At 38.4% G+C, this 18,594-nt stretch overlaps 2 protein-coding genes across 7 annotated transcripts in view; one reads left to right on the forward strand and one right to left on the reverse strand.

Annotated features, from left to right (window-relative positions):
- Positions 1-18,594, forward strand: part of LOC103470718 (STAM-binding protein-like A) — a 385,599-nt gene that overhangs the window by 253,557 nt on the left and 113,448 nt on the right. The window lies entirely within an intron of this gene.
- Positions 1-18,594, reverse strand: part of cnnm4b (cyclin and CBS domain divalent metal cation transport mediator 4b) — a 44,579-nt gene that overhangs the window by 8,280 nt on the left and 17,705 nt on the right. Inside the window, exons 4-8 of one of the 6 annotated variants that reach the window (XM_017306561.2) lie at positions 16,158-16,327; positions 6,481-6,577; positions 5,588-5,650; positions 3,511-3,567; positions 740-918 (exon numbers count right to left, since the gene is read on the reverse strand). In XM_017306561.2, the coding sequence (XP_017162050.1) occupies positions 740-918; positions 3,511-3,567; positions 5,588-5,650; positions 6,481-6,577; positions 16,158-16,327 (566 nt within the window). Of the gene's footprint in view, positions 1-739; positions 922-3,510; positions 3,568-5,587; positions 5,651-6,480; positions 6,578-16,157; positions 16,328-18,594 lie in introns of all 6 variants that reach the window. The other 5 variants (XM_017306560.2, XM_008419312.3, XM_008419311.3 and 2 more) reach the window with 5 other exon arrangements.

Here is an 18,594-nt window from a genome sequence, read left to right on the forward strand (position 1 = left end):
CTCTTAACGAAGTATAATTGCATATTAAGAGGTAATAAGCTTTTATGAGCTTTATACATAACCTGCAAAATATTGTAATCAACCAACTCATAAAATTTCAATAATTTCAACTGACAAAATAAAGCATTTGATGGGTGATTATAATGTTTTCTGGTGATACATCTTATTGCTCGTTTCTGTAAAACATAAATGGGATTTGTAATTGTTTTACATGCTTTCCCCAGACTTCAATACAGTAAGTTAGGTGTGGAGCAATTATTGCATTATATAACATAAATAAAGCTTTGTCATGAAATAAATCCCTTACTTTGTACAATACTGCCATGGATTTGGCTATTTTTGTTTTTAAATAATTTACATGGGGTTTCCATGTCAGCTTTCCATCAATGATGACACCCAAGAACTTAACCTCATTGACCCTACAGAGCTCAACATCATCGACTTCAAAAGGAAGATCGATAGCTTTATTTCTTTTACTAAATATCATATAATTCGTCTTATTCAAATTTAATGATAATTTATTTAGTTTAAACCAAGTTTGTATCTTAATGAATTCTGTTTGTATCATCTCCATCATTTGTTCTATGTCTTTTCCTAAACAGAAAAAGGCAGTATCATCTGCAAATAACACACATTTAAGAAGCCCTAACACATTTACTAAATCATTCAGATATAAAATTTACTGACAGATCAGTGAACCTGTGGCCTTCCTCTGATTTGTTGGCCGTTCTGGACCCACCTTGACGAACTGCAGGTCGGTGAGCGCCCGGACGTTGAAGTCGGGGGTGTAGTGCTGCGAAGCCATGCTGCCGTTGAGCTGGCCGTTGCTCCCGCTGACGGCCAGGGTGTCGGTCCGGTCCGCTCCGCTCAGAGACGCCGTCCGGTTCAACCCGCTGAGGTGGGACGGCGAGCGAAACTCTACTGACAACACAACAGAAACTCTGTTGGATCAGCTCCGGATCAACATTTCAACACAGAAACGTTTCATTTGACCGGCAGACACTTTAAAACCGGTTCAGACTGGATTCATAACCACTGCACTGCAAAAACACTAAATCTCACCAAGTATCTTTAGTCTCGCTTCAAATATCCAAAATAACAAAAAAATAAACTTTTCAGCAAGATGCAGGAGCTTGTTTTGAGTCAATAGTTCCTTAACCTTGATGAAAAAGATTAAATTCCAGATTATTTCCCTTCTTGCAAGACATTTTTCCCATGTTAGAAGTGAAATAATCTGCCAATAGAGCTAGGACTTTTTAATCAAAACAAGCTCCCACATTTCTCTGAAAAGTTGCTTGTGTGTTAGTTTTGTCTTATTTCCACAATGTACCAAGATATGTTCATTAGAAACTGGACCAAAAATACTTGGTGAGATTCTGAGCTTTTGCAGTGTGGTTCAAAGATGCGATGCAGGTTAGGACTGATGAGTAACTGAGGAAACAACGTGTGAAGGATGCAGGAAACGGCAACAGAAACCATCAAGCAACCATAAACGCATCTGGACGAGGGGGGGGCAGTGGAAGCAAACGTTTATTTACTCAAACTTTATGCCGCCAGTCAGAAAACTTTCCATCTAAAGTGACTCTAAAGTCAGGATCTTACATCAGCCACACGTCACCATTTCTTCAAAGTAACGCAGATTAAACCTGTTTTTGATTCATCATGTTAGGATTTATCTGCCATGACACAAAGATAAGTTACACAAAGTTTTCATTTCCAAACTCCAAACCAAATCAGAATGAGAAATAAATGCATCAGGCAGCAGAAATTTGATTAATATTTCATAACACATTAATGATTAAATAAACCTTTAATCTTTAAAATGGGACATAATCCCCACTCTGCTCCAGGTAAAGACGTGTAAAAAGCCTTAAAACATTCATTTTATGCAGTTTAGTCGTTAAATAAATAAAAAAATATGCAGAAAAAATCTGGTGTGAAGAAATGCCAACAACACTGGACTTTTACCAGCTGGATTTCAGTTTCAGTTTGCACAATCCGCCCAGCTGATCCTGGATCTACTTTATGCACGCTAAGCTAACTCTACACATGCTAAACTAACTCTACACACACTAAGCTAACTCTACACACGCTAAGCTAACTCTACACATGCTAAACTAACTCTACACACACTAAGCTAACTCTACACACGCTAAGCTAATTCTACACACGCTAAGCTAACTCTATACACGTTAATCTAACTACACGCTTAACTAACTCTACACACACTAAGCTAACTCTACACACGCTAAGCTAACTCTACACACACTAAGCTAACTCTACACACGCTAAGCTAACTCTACACACGCAAAGCAAACTCTACACACGTAAAGCTAATTATACACAAGCTAAGCTAACTCTACACACGCTAAGCTAACTCTACACACACTAAGCTAACTCTACACACGTTAATCTAACTACACGCTACGCTAACCCTACACATGCTAAGCTAACTCTACACATGCAAAGCTAACTATACACATGCTAAGCTAACTCTACACACGTTAATCTAACTACACGCTAAACTAACTGTACACACACTAAGCTAACTCTACACACGCTAAGCTAACTCTACACACACTAAGCTAACTCTACACACGCTAAGCTAGTTTTATACACGCTAAGCTAGTTTTACACATACTAAGTTAGCATTTAGAGCCAACTTCCTAGAAAAGGAGCGTAGCTTCCTGCCAGAAACCATCAGGTTTTTATTTAGATATGAGATATGTAAGATTTGACTGGTGCAAATTATATGGAAGATATTTTGAAAGCAAACACACAAGAAATAAGATTAAACTAACTTTTCAGCAAGATATAGGCTCTTGTTTTAAGTTAATAATGACAAAGTTCTAGTTCCACTTGCAGATAAATTTATTTGTAATGACAAAATGTCCCCATGTTATAAGTCAAATAATCTGCCAGTGGAACTAGAACTTTTTTTAATCAATACTGAGAAAAGATTTATTACTTATTAGCATGAAACATTTTGAAGCACCTAAATTAAACACAGAGTTCCCCAGTTTTTTAAGAAGCTGCAATAAAACAAAATCTTATTTTATGGCTTTTTATACATCTTTACCAGGAGTGGCAATATGGATGTAGCTTTTCAAACTGAGATGACGAAATTAAACAACTTATTCATCCAGTCAACCATTAGAGTCCAAACATATTAGCTTAAATAAATTAAAGATAAGGAAAATCATAACCAAAGTCTTTCAGGCAGTCAGTATGTTTCTAAAGAAAATGACTCAAATGACTCAAACAGCATTTAATTTGAATATTGGGTAACAAACGGTTTATCACAGTTTCTATCTGTCAGTGAGTGATGTGACACACACGCACACACACACACACACACACACACACACACACACACACACACACACACACACACACACACACACACACACACACACACACACACACACACACACACACACACACACACACACACACACACACACACACACACACACGTCCGTTCACCCAGTGCATTATGATGATGATTACCGGTTGGTGTGAGTCGTCCAGCAGGGGGCCTCAGTGAGTCATAGGAAACTGTTTTACCTGGACATGTCAACCGCGTTAGATTCCCAGGAATGAACGTTCATCCCGGTTTTCCACGGCTAGTTTCACCGTTAGTGGTTAGATTGGACTAGATTAGCAAACCTCTAATTCAGCAAAAGGAGATTTTTGGTAATCCAGCAGGAGATTTTTCTTTCTGGTTAAACTCAGGAAGCTGATTTATTTAAATTTATTTATTCAAAATAATGACAGAAAATCACAATTATTCTCTTCAGCAGTTTTAAATTAGCCTCCTTTTTAGAGAGTAAAAGTCACAAAAATCATCATGGGATTTTATTTTAGTTTCCTAATTTTCTTGAAAATGCTTAAAAATACAAACATCTTGAATTTGTTTTTATTAAAACAAGTATAATAAACATTTAAAGTTCAATTCAAGATCAATTTAAAAAGCAGTTTAAATTTAAAAGGCCACTTATGATTTTAAAATATTTATGTTAATTAGCAGGAAAAAAATTAATTGCATTTTCATTTGATCTTTAAACACAAAATAAAATAAACTACTGGTTACTTAATAATAATAATAATAATAATAATAATAATAATAATAATAATAATAATAATAATAATGCTGTTATTGATTATTATTAAATTTATTAAAGGTAAAAATTCAGATTTGTTTCAGAAGTCTCAGTGCATTGGTTGATTTGGCTTTTTTTTTTTACTTTTTCAAACGTATTTTGTAAAATGAAAGATAAATAAAAAAGAACTACGATATAGGTAAAAACTTCTCTGAGTTCTGAAAAAACAAACAAAGTTTTGTATTTCATCTCAGGAAGGATTAAATTACACAAAATCTTTGATTTATTGGTGGGAAAAAATGCATATTTTCTGATTATTTTTTCTTGGATAATTAATTATTTTAAAAATGTATATTATATTTAACTTTGGTGTGCACCTAAAGCTGAACGGTGACATTTAGCAAACAGAATCTTGGATTAGAAAGGAACTAAAAACATTTCTGACGTCATTTTGTCACTTTTCTCTGGTTTCCAGCCCGTCTGCTGTTAAAAGCTGCTGAAAAGTCTCCAGCCGGATCTCCAAGGATCACAGCCAATAACATCAGGAAGCTGGTTTCTGTCTGAGTTAGTGTTTTTAAAATGGAGCGGATCGCAGAGTTGGCCCAACTCCAAATAAAAACCTTCTTCCATATCTATAACATTGATGTGGAAACATTTGGAGCTTTAGAGACAAAAAACCAAATCCTGCAGCAGAAAGTCTCTAAACTATCATTAAATGAATACATGAAACAAACATGTTCACAGGGAAATAATCAGAAGAAGATCCATCTAGAAGCGGCTCGACGGTTTTATTCCTGGAGGGAAATCAGCCGCCATGTCGTCCCTCCAAAAGAAAACTCATGTTTTGGCAAACAATCTGACCCAGCAGTCCTGAAAACTGAGGAACTGTTCATGTGAAGCGGTGACCTACTGAACAGTTCAGTTTCAAACAGATTTCACATCACAGGCTGAACTGTTCTCACGCACACCGCAGCTGGTTTTTCAGCGTGGTAAAGGTGAGGTGGCGCTCTTGGGTTGGTGAGTTGGTAAATGTTTGGGACGTGAAGTCCAGGAAAGAATCGTTTCATGATTTCTAAATCATTTTCTCACTGCAGAATGATGGAGTTCAGATTGATGGGCAGCAATAACTGATTCCTAAAACCATAAAACCTTCAACTAAGGAGACTTGTCAGAAAGTATAATCACTGTAACAGGACAAATCACTGTTTGCCAAAATCCTTGAAGATTAAACCTACAATCATTCGCATGAGTGACAGAGCAGGAACTATGTGTTAAAACCTAAAGAAGTGACAATAATCAGGTCTTTCTACAGACTTTATGGGTTAAAACCTAAAGAAGTGACAATAATCAGGTCTTTCTACAGACTTTATGGGTTAAAACCTAAAGAAGTGACAATAATCAGGTCTTTCTACAGACTTTGTGCCCTTTGACCCCCCACCCAACCTGAGCTCGGTGTTAGGCCACCCAGACATGCCGGCTTTTACCTGGCAACCGAGAGAACAGAGAAAACCTCTTAAAGGAGAGGAGGCGATGGCGCGGCGCGGCCACTGAGAGGATAGCAGAGAGGGAGGGTGAAAGGGAAGGTCAAAGGTCAGGGAGACAGGTCTGCTCAGAGGACAGGGGACATGCAGAACCCTGGAGACGCTCTGCTGATCCCACAGAAACCCAGAGAGCCCACAGCATGATGCTGCTGCCGCAGAGCTGGAATAAAAGCTCGGGTGTAGATCAGGGGTGTCCAACCTGTGGCGCGGGGGCCATTTGTGGTACAAATCTGACTTTGCTGCTTTTATTAAATTTATTAAACGTGGTTAAATTAGCATTTTTAAAAGACAGTGACCCAAATCCGGTTTTTAAAACATTTGTTCAATTGAAAACTAGACGCTTTTCTTTTAATAAAGCAAATGTGCAAAATTATTTTTAATGTTTGGATTTACAATGAAAACGCCTCCAAAACAAATTAGGCTACATTTTATTTTTGATTTTTCTTGGCATGGAAGAATGTTGGACCCAACATGAGAAAAAGTTTGGACACCCCTGATGTAGACGCTGAAGAGGGAAGAAATATTACCAAACAAAAACTAAAATAATTCTTCATTTTTGGCTCCTGGGACAGAGAATAACCAAGTGAGGAAATCAGAACATTAATGCCTTTAAATTTATGTTCTAGTTTTTGCTTTTAAGACACTTTTTAGCATCTTGTAAACCCATCCAATGTCCTGCTGAACCCAATAAAAGAGTTGATGAAATTTCAAGGCTTGATCAACTCTTTCATGTTGCCACAGGGTGGCAGTAGAGACACATGTTCAATAACGCTCTCAGATTAACGTGGGTCAGTAACGGGTGGTCAGCTCCAAGCAGAGGAGGTTTGTGGACTCACCCTGAGTGGGAGCACTGAGCGCCATGACGCCATAATACGAAAAGGCTCCGGCTTCAAACTTCATGTTCTCGTTTCCGGCCTCCACCTCCACGCGACCCTGCGGATTTAACACAAAGACGCAGGTTTCAAAACAGAAACTCCAAAAACGGCAAACGATTCCTCTCAAAACAGAAAAATATGAGGGAAAATTGTATTTTTTCCAAGAGAGGGTCAATGCACCATTTGACCTCCAGATGGCGCCACATTTCCAAGAAGAACTCGATGTTCATCACTCCGGAGCAGCAGAGGAAACGTTCAGAGGGATGTTGGATGGAAATATGAGAAAATGATGAATTTAGCGGGTCACAGAGGACAGACTGGGGGTTAAGGAAGCTGGTGTACTGGTACAGAGCGTTGGCCCAGTTCAACCAGCTGGAATGTGTGACTGCAGCAACAACGCAGCAGTTCATCCATCCAACCGTCCTCCTTCCTTTCATCCCCAATGAAAGCAGAACAAGTGGGAAAATAAAAACATCTGAACGAAAACACTAATTTATTCAAACATCATTATTATTTCTCTTGATATTTAGATTATATTCCTAATTCTTTGGACTGTATTCACTAAAGTTTTGAACTAATCTCAGTCCATCACATCATCTGCTAATATTTAAACTCTAAAGATTCAGACGGATGTAAGTGGAAAAAAAAACAACAGCTACGCTACAGCAATTTAAAGAGAGATATGAAGAATCAACACGCTGGACATAAAAGTTAATAATCCATCAAAATGGTCATAAAGTTGCCACGTTACGCAAGAACATTTTTGCTCCAGTGTAAATTTTTCTGTCAAATTAAAACATGAAAGGCTGAAAATAACCTTCAGCTATTTTAGGAAGTTAACTCTGCAGTTACAAAGTAACAGCAGGGAAGCGGTTCATGCTGTAAACACTGCAGGGTCCAGCTAACAGCGAGCTAAAGCTAATGCTAATGCTAAAGCTAAAGCTACATTACAGCACAGAACCGAGCTGAACCCACTCTGTCAACAGCTCCTGCACCTCCAACTATCAGATCAGTTCTTTCTAAACTACAATGAGAAAAACAGAAACTTATAAGAGTTGCTCTTATTGTGGGGAATTATGAGCATTGGCATTGATCCACATATGCATTTTAAAGCTGCAACTAACTTTAACCAGAATAATTACTAAGATAATCTAATAAAACGTTTGCACATTCTGCAGATTTCTCACTTAAACTTAAGCCATTTTTATACAATATCAGAAACACATTAAAAGATGCAAATAAACCCATAATTCAAATAGAAAATAAACATTTTAATAACACCAGTCATTTGGTGAATGAAGGAGGAATCTGCAGTTGAAACGCATTTCTAACAACAACATGTAAAATCCAAACCCCTTTCGGCTCGACTTATTAGATCAGTGTAGGGCTGATCTGGTGATTATTGGATTAAAGGATTAATAATTGGACAAATTGTGACTAATAGATCAATCATTAATCACGATTAATCCAAATAAAAGGTTTGGCATTAATGCATTTATAAACCAGTGTATCCATCTATAAATGTTTCTGAAAAGGTCATATTATTATTATTATTATTATTATTATTCTGCATGAAGGATTCAAATGGGTTCTCTGACGTAGTTTAAAAGCATTTTGTGAAGTTTTCACATTCTTTATTACAGCATTTTTATTGATTTTTAATGTATTTCCTATTGTTTATTTTCCATCTTTATACTTTTATGAAGTTTATTCCTGGTACTTTCTTTCTGTTGTTGTTTTGGATGCTTGCTGGGTAAACATTTTAGTTATTTGAAGCTCAAACCGACAAACTGCCATCCTGGTAATCTGGCATAGAGGAAGACTTTTGTTTCCACTCTGACCTCGTCGACAGAGTTGAACTCTGACATGCTTCGGATGTTTTATTTACGGCGTTGGATCATGTTTGTCCAGGTAAAAATGTAAGGAATGCGACACGCCGAAGGGTTGACCTAAAACACCACGCTGTTGGCTCCTGACCTAAATGATTTTAATCCTCATCAGCTGAAACTTAAAGTGCAAAACGTTTGAATAATCTGTGCTTTATGCCTGAACCGATTAGGTGCAGAGATGATTTGTCATCTGAAAGCCACCGAGACATCAGGAGGAAAACATGAGCAGATGCTCACTGGCTGTAATGATTTATTACTAAATCAACCAGAAGCACAGAAAATAAAAACATCCACATTCATCTGCTGCTTCCAGCCCATCAGAGCAACTGAAACATGACTTAATGTTCGACATGTGGCTGAATGTGAGAGCGTGATCATCAGCTGAGGTCATGTTTTCACTGCAGCACGTGGTCAGGACTGGGGCCGGCCATGCAGACGTGCCACGAAGCGACTCGCGCTCCAGTAAAACCAGTTCCTCCAGACCGGGACTCACAGCTACACAGGGTTTATCCCGTCTGCAGGCGTTGAAATCCAGAATAAATCAGTCTGTGAGATTTGAACACAGAAAGCCAGTAGGCATTTTTTTTTAAATAGTCTGACCTTTATCAATTATTCACAGTGGCTCCTCAGCACCCAGTGGCCAAACGTTCAATATATTTACATTATATTTTAAAGCAAAAGGTCAATAATTCCTGCCTTTACGTTGCAGGAATCGCCTGACAACCTTTACGTCAAAATCACACGATAAATTAAAACAAGCTCAATAATTTCCATTTGCATTATTTATTGCTTTCCTTTCTTTTTTCTCATTTTCTACCAAAAACTGGAAGACAAAAGTCTTCAGTCTGGTGCTTTGGTCTGAACTAGAACTTTTTTTGAAGGACAGTTTTGTTTTAAGAAATTTCTAAATTCATTTAATTTGCTTTTTCTGTTGTTTTGTTTATCTATTTGGGATATTTAAAATGTCTTCCAGCTGATCCAGGCGCTCGGACCCCCCAGGGAGAAGATAAACCGCAGACGTTACTTTCTGCTAGTGCTGATTCGGTTTCCTTTGTGAGTATTAATGTATATTAAAGTATGTTTGACATTTGAACCATAACGCTTTAATTTTGATTAGTTTATTACAGATTTTAACCCGTTAAAAATCAATGCAATAAATCAAATGTATTTATTTTTATTTTTAAATATTTGTACTGTCATGTTTCTGGTACGCCTGTAAATCTGACGCACAAGTGACATCCACAAACAAAAGTATTCATGTATTCATGTACGTCCTTCCAGTAGACTGTAAACAGACTGACAGCCATGTTTATGTCAGGATCAATTTAATCAACCATTAAGATGATCAAATCTTATTCAGGATTGTTTGTGTTATTTTTCGATAATCTAACGTGATGCCTGATGTCAGTTTATTTGAATTTACAGCAGCAAGACAGACCTCTGAGTGTTTGGTTATTAATGTGGGGCATCATTTTTCAAATTTACTCAGGAGACAAAGTTACCAGCACCAACACAAAGCATGTTGAAATATCAGTCTGTCCATATGCAAAATAAAAGCTGGTAAATGATCTCCATCCATCCATCCATCCATCTTCTTGCACCCTTGTCCCTCAGTGGGGTCAGGAGGTGCTGGTGCCCATCTCCAGCTAACGTTCCGGGCGAGAGGCAGGGTCACCCTGGACAGGTCGCAAGTCTGTTGCAGGGCAACACAAAGACACACAACCATGCACACACACACTCACACCTAAGGGTAATTGAGACAGACCATTTAACCTAACAGTCATGTTTTTCTTTTTGGATTGTGGGAGGAAACCGGAGTACCCGGAGAAAACCCACGCATGCACAGGGAGAACATGCAAACTCCATGCAGAAAGACCCCAGCCCGGGAATTGAACCCAGAACCTTCTTGCTGCAAGGCAACAGCTCTGCCAACTGCGCCACTGTGCAGCCTGGTAAATGATCTCCTGATGACTTAATAATTCAAAACCATTTGTTTAGCTAAAAACAAAATGACTCAATCTGACTCTAAAGAGGAATAAAAGAGAGTAAATAAAAAACACAATGGAAACAAAGCAAACAAAACAAGAGCTGAAACAGCAGGTTTGACCTTCCAACCGTAAATATTTAACCTTTATTTTTACCAGAATAAAAACCCGCCGAGATTAAAAACCTCTTTTCCAAGAAAATCCAGGCCAAGAGGCAGCAACAAATACAGCACAAGCACCAACACCAACCCACTGCAGGTTCATTCCTAACAACAAACGCTCTTTACCTCCACTTCACCGTGACCTTTAGTACTCTACAGTCTCCGAGCCTCATGCAAAACAAATGACTAACAGCAGGTGTGGCAAAGCAAGCAGCTTGAAACCTGAGGACCAGTCAAGTGAGCAGACACTCCCAGGTCAGCCTTTCATTCACGGCACCTAAACATGCAGATAACATGTCAAGATACAGCAGTTGTTGCTGTGACTTCACCAGCCAGAGGGTCACTGAGGCCGTCCTCTGTCCCGCCCATTAAATGTTTACTCCTGCTCCAAGCTTAGGCTTTTGAGACAAAAAGCATTTTAAGACCTGAAAACCAGTGTTTTAATTTACCGTTAATCACTTTACAATGTCAGGTTGTAGATTTTTATTACCAACCTGTGAAAGTGTCAGAAGATTCTGAACCAAATGTCTGAAACTTACAGACAGAAAACGGTAAATTATGTACATATATAATGAACTAAACCATAAGAAATAATATTCCCATCTCTCTGTGCAGTAATGCAGCTTCAGGTTCAAAGTGGAGGTCAGAGCCCTGAACCTGCAGGTGGGTCTTGGCTAAAGGTCGACATGCAGCGTTATGAGTCATAAACGACCCGATGGAGAACCGTTTGTTCCTGCCCAGGTTCTTATCCACGACATGAGCAAACATAATAGCTGATGTCCTTGCAGGTTTACACCACTGGCCTCTTTGTGGCCCCGGTGATCGATCATGCTCAACAGAAAAGAAAGAAAATCTGTGACTGCAAGAAAGGTTAAAAAATAAAGAATTGACGGTGAAGGTGGAGTTTGGGAAAGTTTAATAAAGTGTGAGCTGCAGGAGCTCAATGTGGAGTAAAAGAAAAGAGGTGAGGAGGTTCACAAAGTCCTCAGAGCTTAAAATAAACCTAAATCCACTAGATTACAACTTTATTTATCTACAGATTATTCACCGATTCTGTGGTTTATTTTAACATCCAAGTCCTAAAATGAACAACTGAGAGAAACCACGAATACACCATCATGTTAGAAATGAAGTTCAATATTAACTGAAACTTTTGAAGCATTGCATTAGAAATGTAAAATCATTTCCTCAACTCTGTAGAAATGTCTTTATGGTCGCTTTAACTGGCTTTTCAGAAAAAAGATTAAAAAACATGAGGTGTTCCGTAGCTATTCTGTAAAATGGCCGACTACAATTTCCCCAAAACGCCGCTTACATAGAGGCAGAGCTCCGATTGGTTGAATCATGAATATATCTGCTGCAGCTGTTTACATCCATGATGCTTGTTTATTGGAAACACCGTATTTGCATTAGCAGAGTGTAGACAAAGATCTGAGCATATTTGTAATGAAAACGCAGCTGATGTGATGAAACTGACCGTTTAATTCAGATACCATCACTGCCACATTTCAGGGTTAGTTTTGGCAGGAATGCGGTGAAACTGAAGGAGCCGAGTGATCTGGATGAGTAAGGTTTTCATCTTTACAATAACCAATGAGAGCCCTGAGAAGCAGCCGTCCTATGGGAGCAGTTATTCAGTGTGTGAACTAATGCAGATAAAAACAGCACAAAGCAGGATGAGGTAATGTGGAACCAAGCTCTGTCTGAGGAAGCTCTGTGTGTGTGTGTGTGTGTGTGTGTGTGTGTGTGTGTGTGTGTGTGTGTGTGCGTGTGTGAAGCTGAGAGACGAACCCCTGCAGAGGCTGGAGGACTCTCTGCCGCAGGCTGTTAATAACTTATAACAAAGCCAGCGAGGGGTTTCTTCCCTGAGCCACGCTGAAACACTCAGCCGGCGTTAAATCTGCGTTATCATGTGACTAAACCTCAGAGTTTAGCGGTTTGTAACAAACCAGTTTTAAAATCAATGATTCACTCCAACATCGGGACGCAACGCCATGACTCAGCAAACTGAATCACAGAGTGGAGATATCTCCTTTTTTGTCGAGGAATATTTCTTATCCTCCAAGGAATCAATTTTCCGTCTCGGGTTCACAACAGGAAGAACTAGCAGATGTACTTTATTTAAAAACACTCGTCCACATTTGCCTTTTTAAGGAATACCCAAAGAAAACACGTGAAGCAAAACGATGACAGATGTAACAATAGATGGAGGTTTGTCGTCGTAGGAGCAGAAAAAGGAGCCTGCTTGCAATCCAGGGATTTTCCCGTGGAAGAGGAGAAAATTCCTTGAATGCAGCAGAAATGTGACTCTGAACTGAGCAGCTGCTGTGTGAGAACCTCAGAGCGTCATCATGGAGACATGAATCAGTGTGGTCATAAACAAACATCCAGTCTGCTGACGGTGATCATCCCTGCCCACAACACACACACACACACACACACACACACACACACACACACACACACACACACACACACACACACACACACACACACACACACACACACACACACACCCTTATTAGGACATCGTTATGTCTTCCATTCATTTGAGAAAAGTTCAATCTGAAACGATTAATCGGATTAATTGTGATTAATCAATTAGTGAAATAATCGTTAACTAATTTTGTAATTGATTAACCGTTAACCTTTTCCAAGAGATCAAAGAGCAGGAATTAAGCCAAAACTGTACAAAAATACATACATTTAGAATTTTAACATCAACACAAAACATTTTGTCTGTAAATATTTTAAACTCTTCAAGTGGCATGTTCAACTTCACCTGGTTCAAATTCTGTAAAGGAAAAAGAAAAATCTATTTTGAGTAAAACAAACAAATTATTCTTTGGTTTATTACAAACATAATAACTGGATAAGCTGTACACCGTATTGAAAAGTCGAGAAGTCGTCACAGCTTTTGATGTTGGAAGTATTTTTTAGCTACAGACGCATCTATTCAAAGGAAAATATGTTGTTGCATTTCGGGCAATAAAATGTTTATTTTCTTATTTAAAAAGGTAACTGAACTATTTCTTCGCACATCTTTTAATGTATTTCTGATGTTTAAAAATGACTTGAATAAAAATTTGCATAATGTACCAACTTTTCATCCAATTAGTTGTCAGATTAATTAATTGATAGCTAACATAATCAGCTGCAGTCCTAGTTAAATCACACCATACCATAAAAATGGTGGCACCAATAAATCAGAGATCGGCCGATACTTTAATGTGAAAATTATTTTTTTCAGATCAAAAAATAAAAGCAAAAAAAAAAAAATCTGTATTGGTCAAAATCTGAATCGGCCAGAAAACTGCAATCAGTGCACCGCTAAGAAAATACAGATTAACTAATGTTGATATTTAAGATTAAAAGTGTTTTCACACCTGATGGTCCAGTAGATGTTGAAGCTTTAACTCCATTTTGACTAATTAAACGGGAATCTGGCCTTAAAACAGAAATCAGAATCACTCAGAGCTGCAAAAACACTAAACCTTACCAACTAGTTTTGGTCTAGTTTCTGGTATAAATATCTTTGCACACTTGAAATAAGAAATAATTAACTTAAAGTGACTTTTCAGCAAGATATCGGAGCTCGTTTTAAGTCAATAATTACTTCAATAATTATTGAATTAGGGCTGTAGTGATACAATAATCTCACGATACAATACACGATATTCTGCTCACAGTACGATGCATACTGCAATATTCAGCAAACGATACAATTCAATAAATTTTTGCGATTTTTTGAAAGATTTTAGAGGGACAGAGTGATTTTGGTGACATTTTGTGACTGTAATAGAGTTGGACTGAATTAATTTAACTGAAAACTGATTAAAAGCACCAACTACACAACACCTGGCTCTGGTTGGACACAGACTTAAAGTCGACAGCTGGACAAAATGAATCAAAGAAGTGGTGAGAAAACATGTTTCTTTCAGTTGAAACAGTACAAACTGTAGCTTACATGCATTTGTACAGTAAATAAAGTCACCAAGTACCTGCTCTGAATAGTTTGATACCTTTTTAACACTTAACATCTGAAGGAATCACTCTAAGCCTGATGACCTGATCACTCTCCCGGCGAAGCAAGCAGTGAGTGAGCAAGGTGACAGTTGGATGTTACGATACTTGCAGATGAATATCGATTTTTCTCTAGGAAAGAAAACATCGATATATATCGCAAAATCGATATTATTACACAGCCCTATATTGAATACGACATTTTTCTCATGTTGTAAGTGAAGCAACCTGAGAACATGGTAGAAGGTGTGAATACTTTCGCAATGCGCAGCATACATCTAGAGGTAACCGATCGTTTCCTGCGTATCGAAGCGAACAGGAGGAAACGGGTTTGAAGCTCCACATCTGTTACATCGGCCTCGTTAGCTTTGGGAAACCAACAGAGAGTAAAGTGAAGAAAGTATTTCACAGAAACCCCCAGAAAGGTTTCGGAGGATTACGCTACGTGTGCGGTCCATAATGACTGTTTGGGAGCAGAAAACCAAGACGAAGTGTGGGAAGCGACTCTGCATGGAGCGCTGGGATTAGAGCCCACAGGCGCTGACTGGATCCAGCGGGAGCGGAGGAGCAGCGCAGAGTTTTCTGCTCAGTCCACAGACTGGAAACGAGCAGGACGGGGAAGATTCTCCCAAAACATGAATGACGGGCAGGTATTTAAAGTGACAAGAGGTCAATTAGTGGACAGCAGCTACAATTACCTTCAGAGTTGATAACTGGTCATTACTTCAAACGGGAACAAAATCCTTCCAGATTACCTCAACCGTTTCTGCAATCCGACAACTTTTTGACCTGATATTCAGATTCCAGCTGCTTTGACTCAATAATTTTATCCAATTTTACTCGTCAAAGTTGACAAAAAACATTCGCAAAGCATTTCTGGATCTACAGCATCAGACCACCGAGTCCTTTTTTTAATTAAAGACACAATAAAAAGCAGCATTCAGCTTAAATATCCATACACCACACATCTGGAACAAACTGCAAAACAGCCGAAACACTGAGTTCCTTTAAATCTGTCTGGAGCTGAATAATAACTGATAGAAACGTGTCAATTTATTCTATTGTGTTCTTGTCTTTGTGCAGCACTTTGGTGCTGCATGTTTATGAAATACGCTATAATATAAATAAACACAAGCAGGATTCCTGTTCATATCAGATTATTTAACACTCTGAGTCGAATAGATTTACTTCAAGATGCTTGTTTTTCTCGGCATCGGACCACAGACTCATTCCACATGTCTGGACCCCAAAAACAAACAGCTGCTTTGGGACATGAGGAAAGAGTTGTAAAGGTTAGAGCATCATGGAGGGAAATCATCGTTTCCTCGTTTGTAAATTGTTTTATAAAAATTACATCTCATGCTAACAAACATTCAACCCCTTTTAAAACAGAGAAAACTGGTATTGTCAGAACAAACATCAGAGGAAACAGGAGGACGGTTTCTGCCAGTAAAAATCTGACTGGTGCGTCTCAAAATAGAATCAGGCACAGAAAAAAACGACAAAGAATCATAAAGCAGCATCTAAAACAGACAGACCAAAGTGAATGTTCTCCATTTTCAACCCAAACGGCTGCTTACCTGCAGGATGAGGATGAAGAAGTCGACCGCCTTGCCTCTCTGATAGATGTAGTGACGATGCGATCGCTTGTCGCTTTCGTTGAACTTGATCTCCTGGATGACATCAGGATAGCGGAGGATCCGCAGCAGCACCTTGTCAGAGATCTGAGAGGGACTGAACAAGCTCACTTCTGCAAAAAATAACAAAAAGTTTCTGTTTTTCAGGATGAAGAGAGATACTCAGACGATTCAGTTAAGATGCTGCAGTGCATTGCGTGTGGAAGAATAGATGAGAACAAAATACATTTTTTAGAAGTGAAGGGAATAAACACTGAACACACCAACTCCCAAGTTTTAATAGTTTCCTTTGTTGTTTTGCTTTCAGGTAATTATCTGTGTAAACATGTTAAATGTTATTGTTCACACCCAGAAAGTTTCTTTTACTCGTTGCATTAGAATAATTCTGTCAGAATAAAAGCTGGAGATGTATGGATTAATAATTCAGTGCCACAGCGACGGGAAAAATAACAGAAAAACTGTTGAAGGACAACTCAAACCACTCATCATCTTCAACTTGTCTCGCTCTCTCCGTCGCTCTACACGCAGCCTGGTTGCCGTAGCGACTGACAACAACGGCACCAAATGCATCAGGACTCAACGCCAAAAAAACACACGAGCGTTTCCCATGCAAGGAACAGAACATGCAGTCAGTTACAGTTTTATGTTTTCAGGCTTGATGTTTATTTTGTGATTATTGATAAGTGATCGCTGTCACCGTGGTGTCAGGTTAAAATTGTTTAAATTGTCTCAGATTTCACCTTCAGTCTGTCTGCTGTATTTATAGATTATGAGCATATTTTAGGATAACAGGTGAAGTTTTTAGATGTTTTTGTCATAAATCTCCAGGTCTAGCAGAAATTTAAAAGTAACTTTTCTTTTAAAACTAAGTCATTTAGTTGGTTTATTGCTTTATTTTTCTGGTTTCTCTCTGTTATTGCAATTGTTTACAATAATTTTCAACCCAAACTGCTCTAATTTTTACTTTTTTTTTACACACATTTGTTTGTGCTTCATGCTATTTGCAGATCAGAAATGCCTTCAGCTGACAACAGATTTCTCAACCGTCAGAAGTTGGACTGTTGCAATCGGCGTTCAGCCGTAAGCGCCGGGTCTCCGCCCAAGCCTGGAGCAAAAGACGGAGCACAAAGGCCTGCGACGTCCGCAGAGCCAGGGGATGTATGGCTGACACTGCTTCTTCAAACAGACACTCACCTTTCTGGTTTTACATGTCAGGTCAGCCCTCTCCCACAGAGTCTCCGCAAATTCACACGACTGGAAAAAATGTAATTTATCATCTTGTTTATCATCTTAAACAAGATGTAAAATGTCTAAAATCTGCATTTATTTTGTCTCTATAATAATGTGATGAGTCATTAACATCACATTTTATGACAAGGAGATTTGAGATTGAAGATTATTACTAATAAATTAAAATAAAAGACGAAAAAATAAAGCTAGTATTTTGTTTTGGAAAGAAACTGTGAAAAGATTCGTTTTCCTCACGAAGGGAATCATCATGAGAGAAAAATCTGTAATGAAGTCACCAGAAGACGATGTTATGCAACCTGTGAGGGAGGAAGGAAGGAAGTGCTGGCTCATGCCATGTGCGTGTAGCAGTTTGCGGCAGAGCGTGTCGGCTAACACACATGCTAACCCAACAGATTGCAACACACGCTCAAGTGATTTGAGACGGCAGAAGCAGAGCTGAGTTTGTGGTGAGCTGCTTGATACAAACAAAACATCTTCAGGCGTAAATATCTTCACTGCCGTCTGATTACAGTCAATCAATCAACGATGACCTAATTATACGAGTTTTACTGTTTATAAACACAATTTACTGCTACATGTACAGCAATCTGCACACAGAGTAAAAGCTAATCAGATCAACAGAATAATAACTGATGTTGGAAACATTTAGGAAGATCCAACCTGTAAGTAAAGTGTATTTATCTAGTGAGGGGAAAAAACTAATGGGAAGAAATATTTGTCCTTTATCTTAAATAAAATATATAATGCAGATAACCAGGCTAACTGGGATGAGCAGGACACTTTCTGGTGGGCTGGTCGGTTTTCTGGCAGAGGCTACTTGTTTTTTTGTTTTTGTTAAACATACTGATACTATAAGGAGTCAAAAGGAGCCAGGTGCTCTAACCATAGATGCACTGATCTGATATTATCTGCATCAGTCCCAATATTTAACAAAGTTCCTGATCCATAAGGGCAGATCTATTCAGTCTAATTCTATGCTTTTTTATTTATTTATTCATTATATTTAGAGTTCTTAACTGCACTTTCTGAACCATTTGCTGCTGTTTAGTTTTACATGTTTGACTGAGGTGATCAGTTTGTTTTTGTCCGTTTCATTTATTATTATTATCATTAATTTTACATTGGCTGC

The sequence above is a fragment of the Poecilia reticulata genome, chromosome 9 (assembly GCF_904066995.2).
Source record: "Poecilia reticulata chromosome 9, P_reticulata-male-v2, whole genome shotgun sequence".
In the NCBI taxonomy this organism is placed as follows: Eukaryota; Metazoa; Chordata; class Actinopteri; order Cyprinodontiformes; family Poeciliidae; genus Poecilia; species Poecilia reticulata.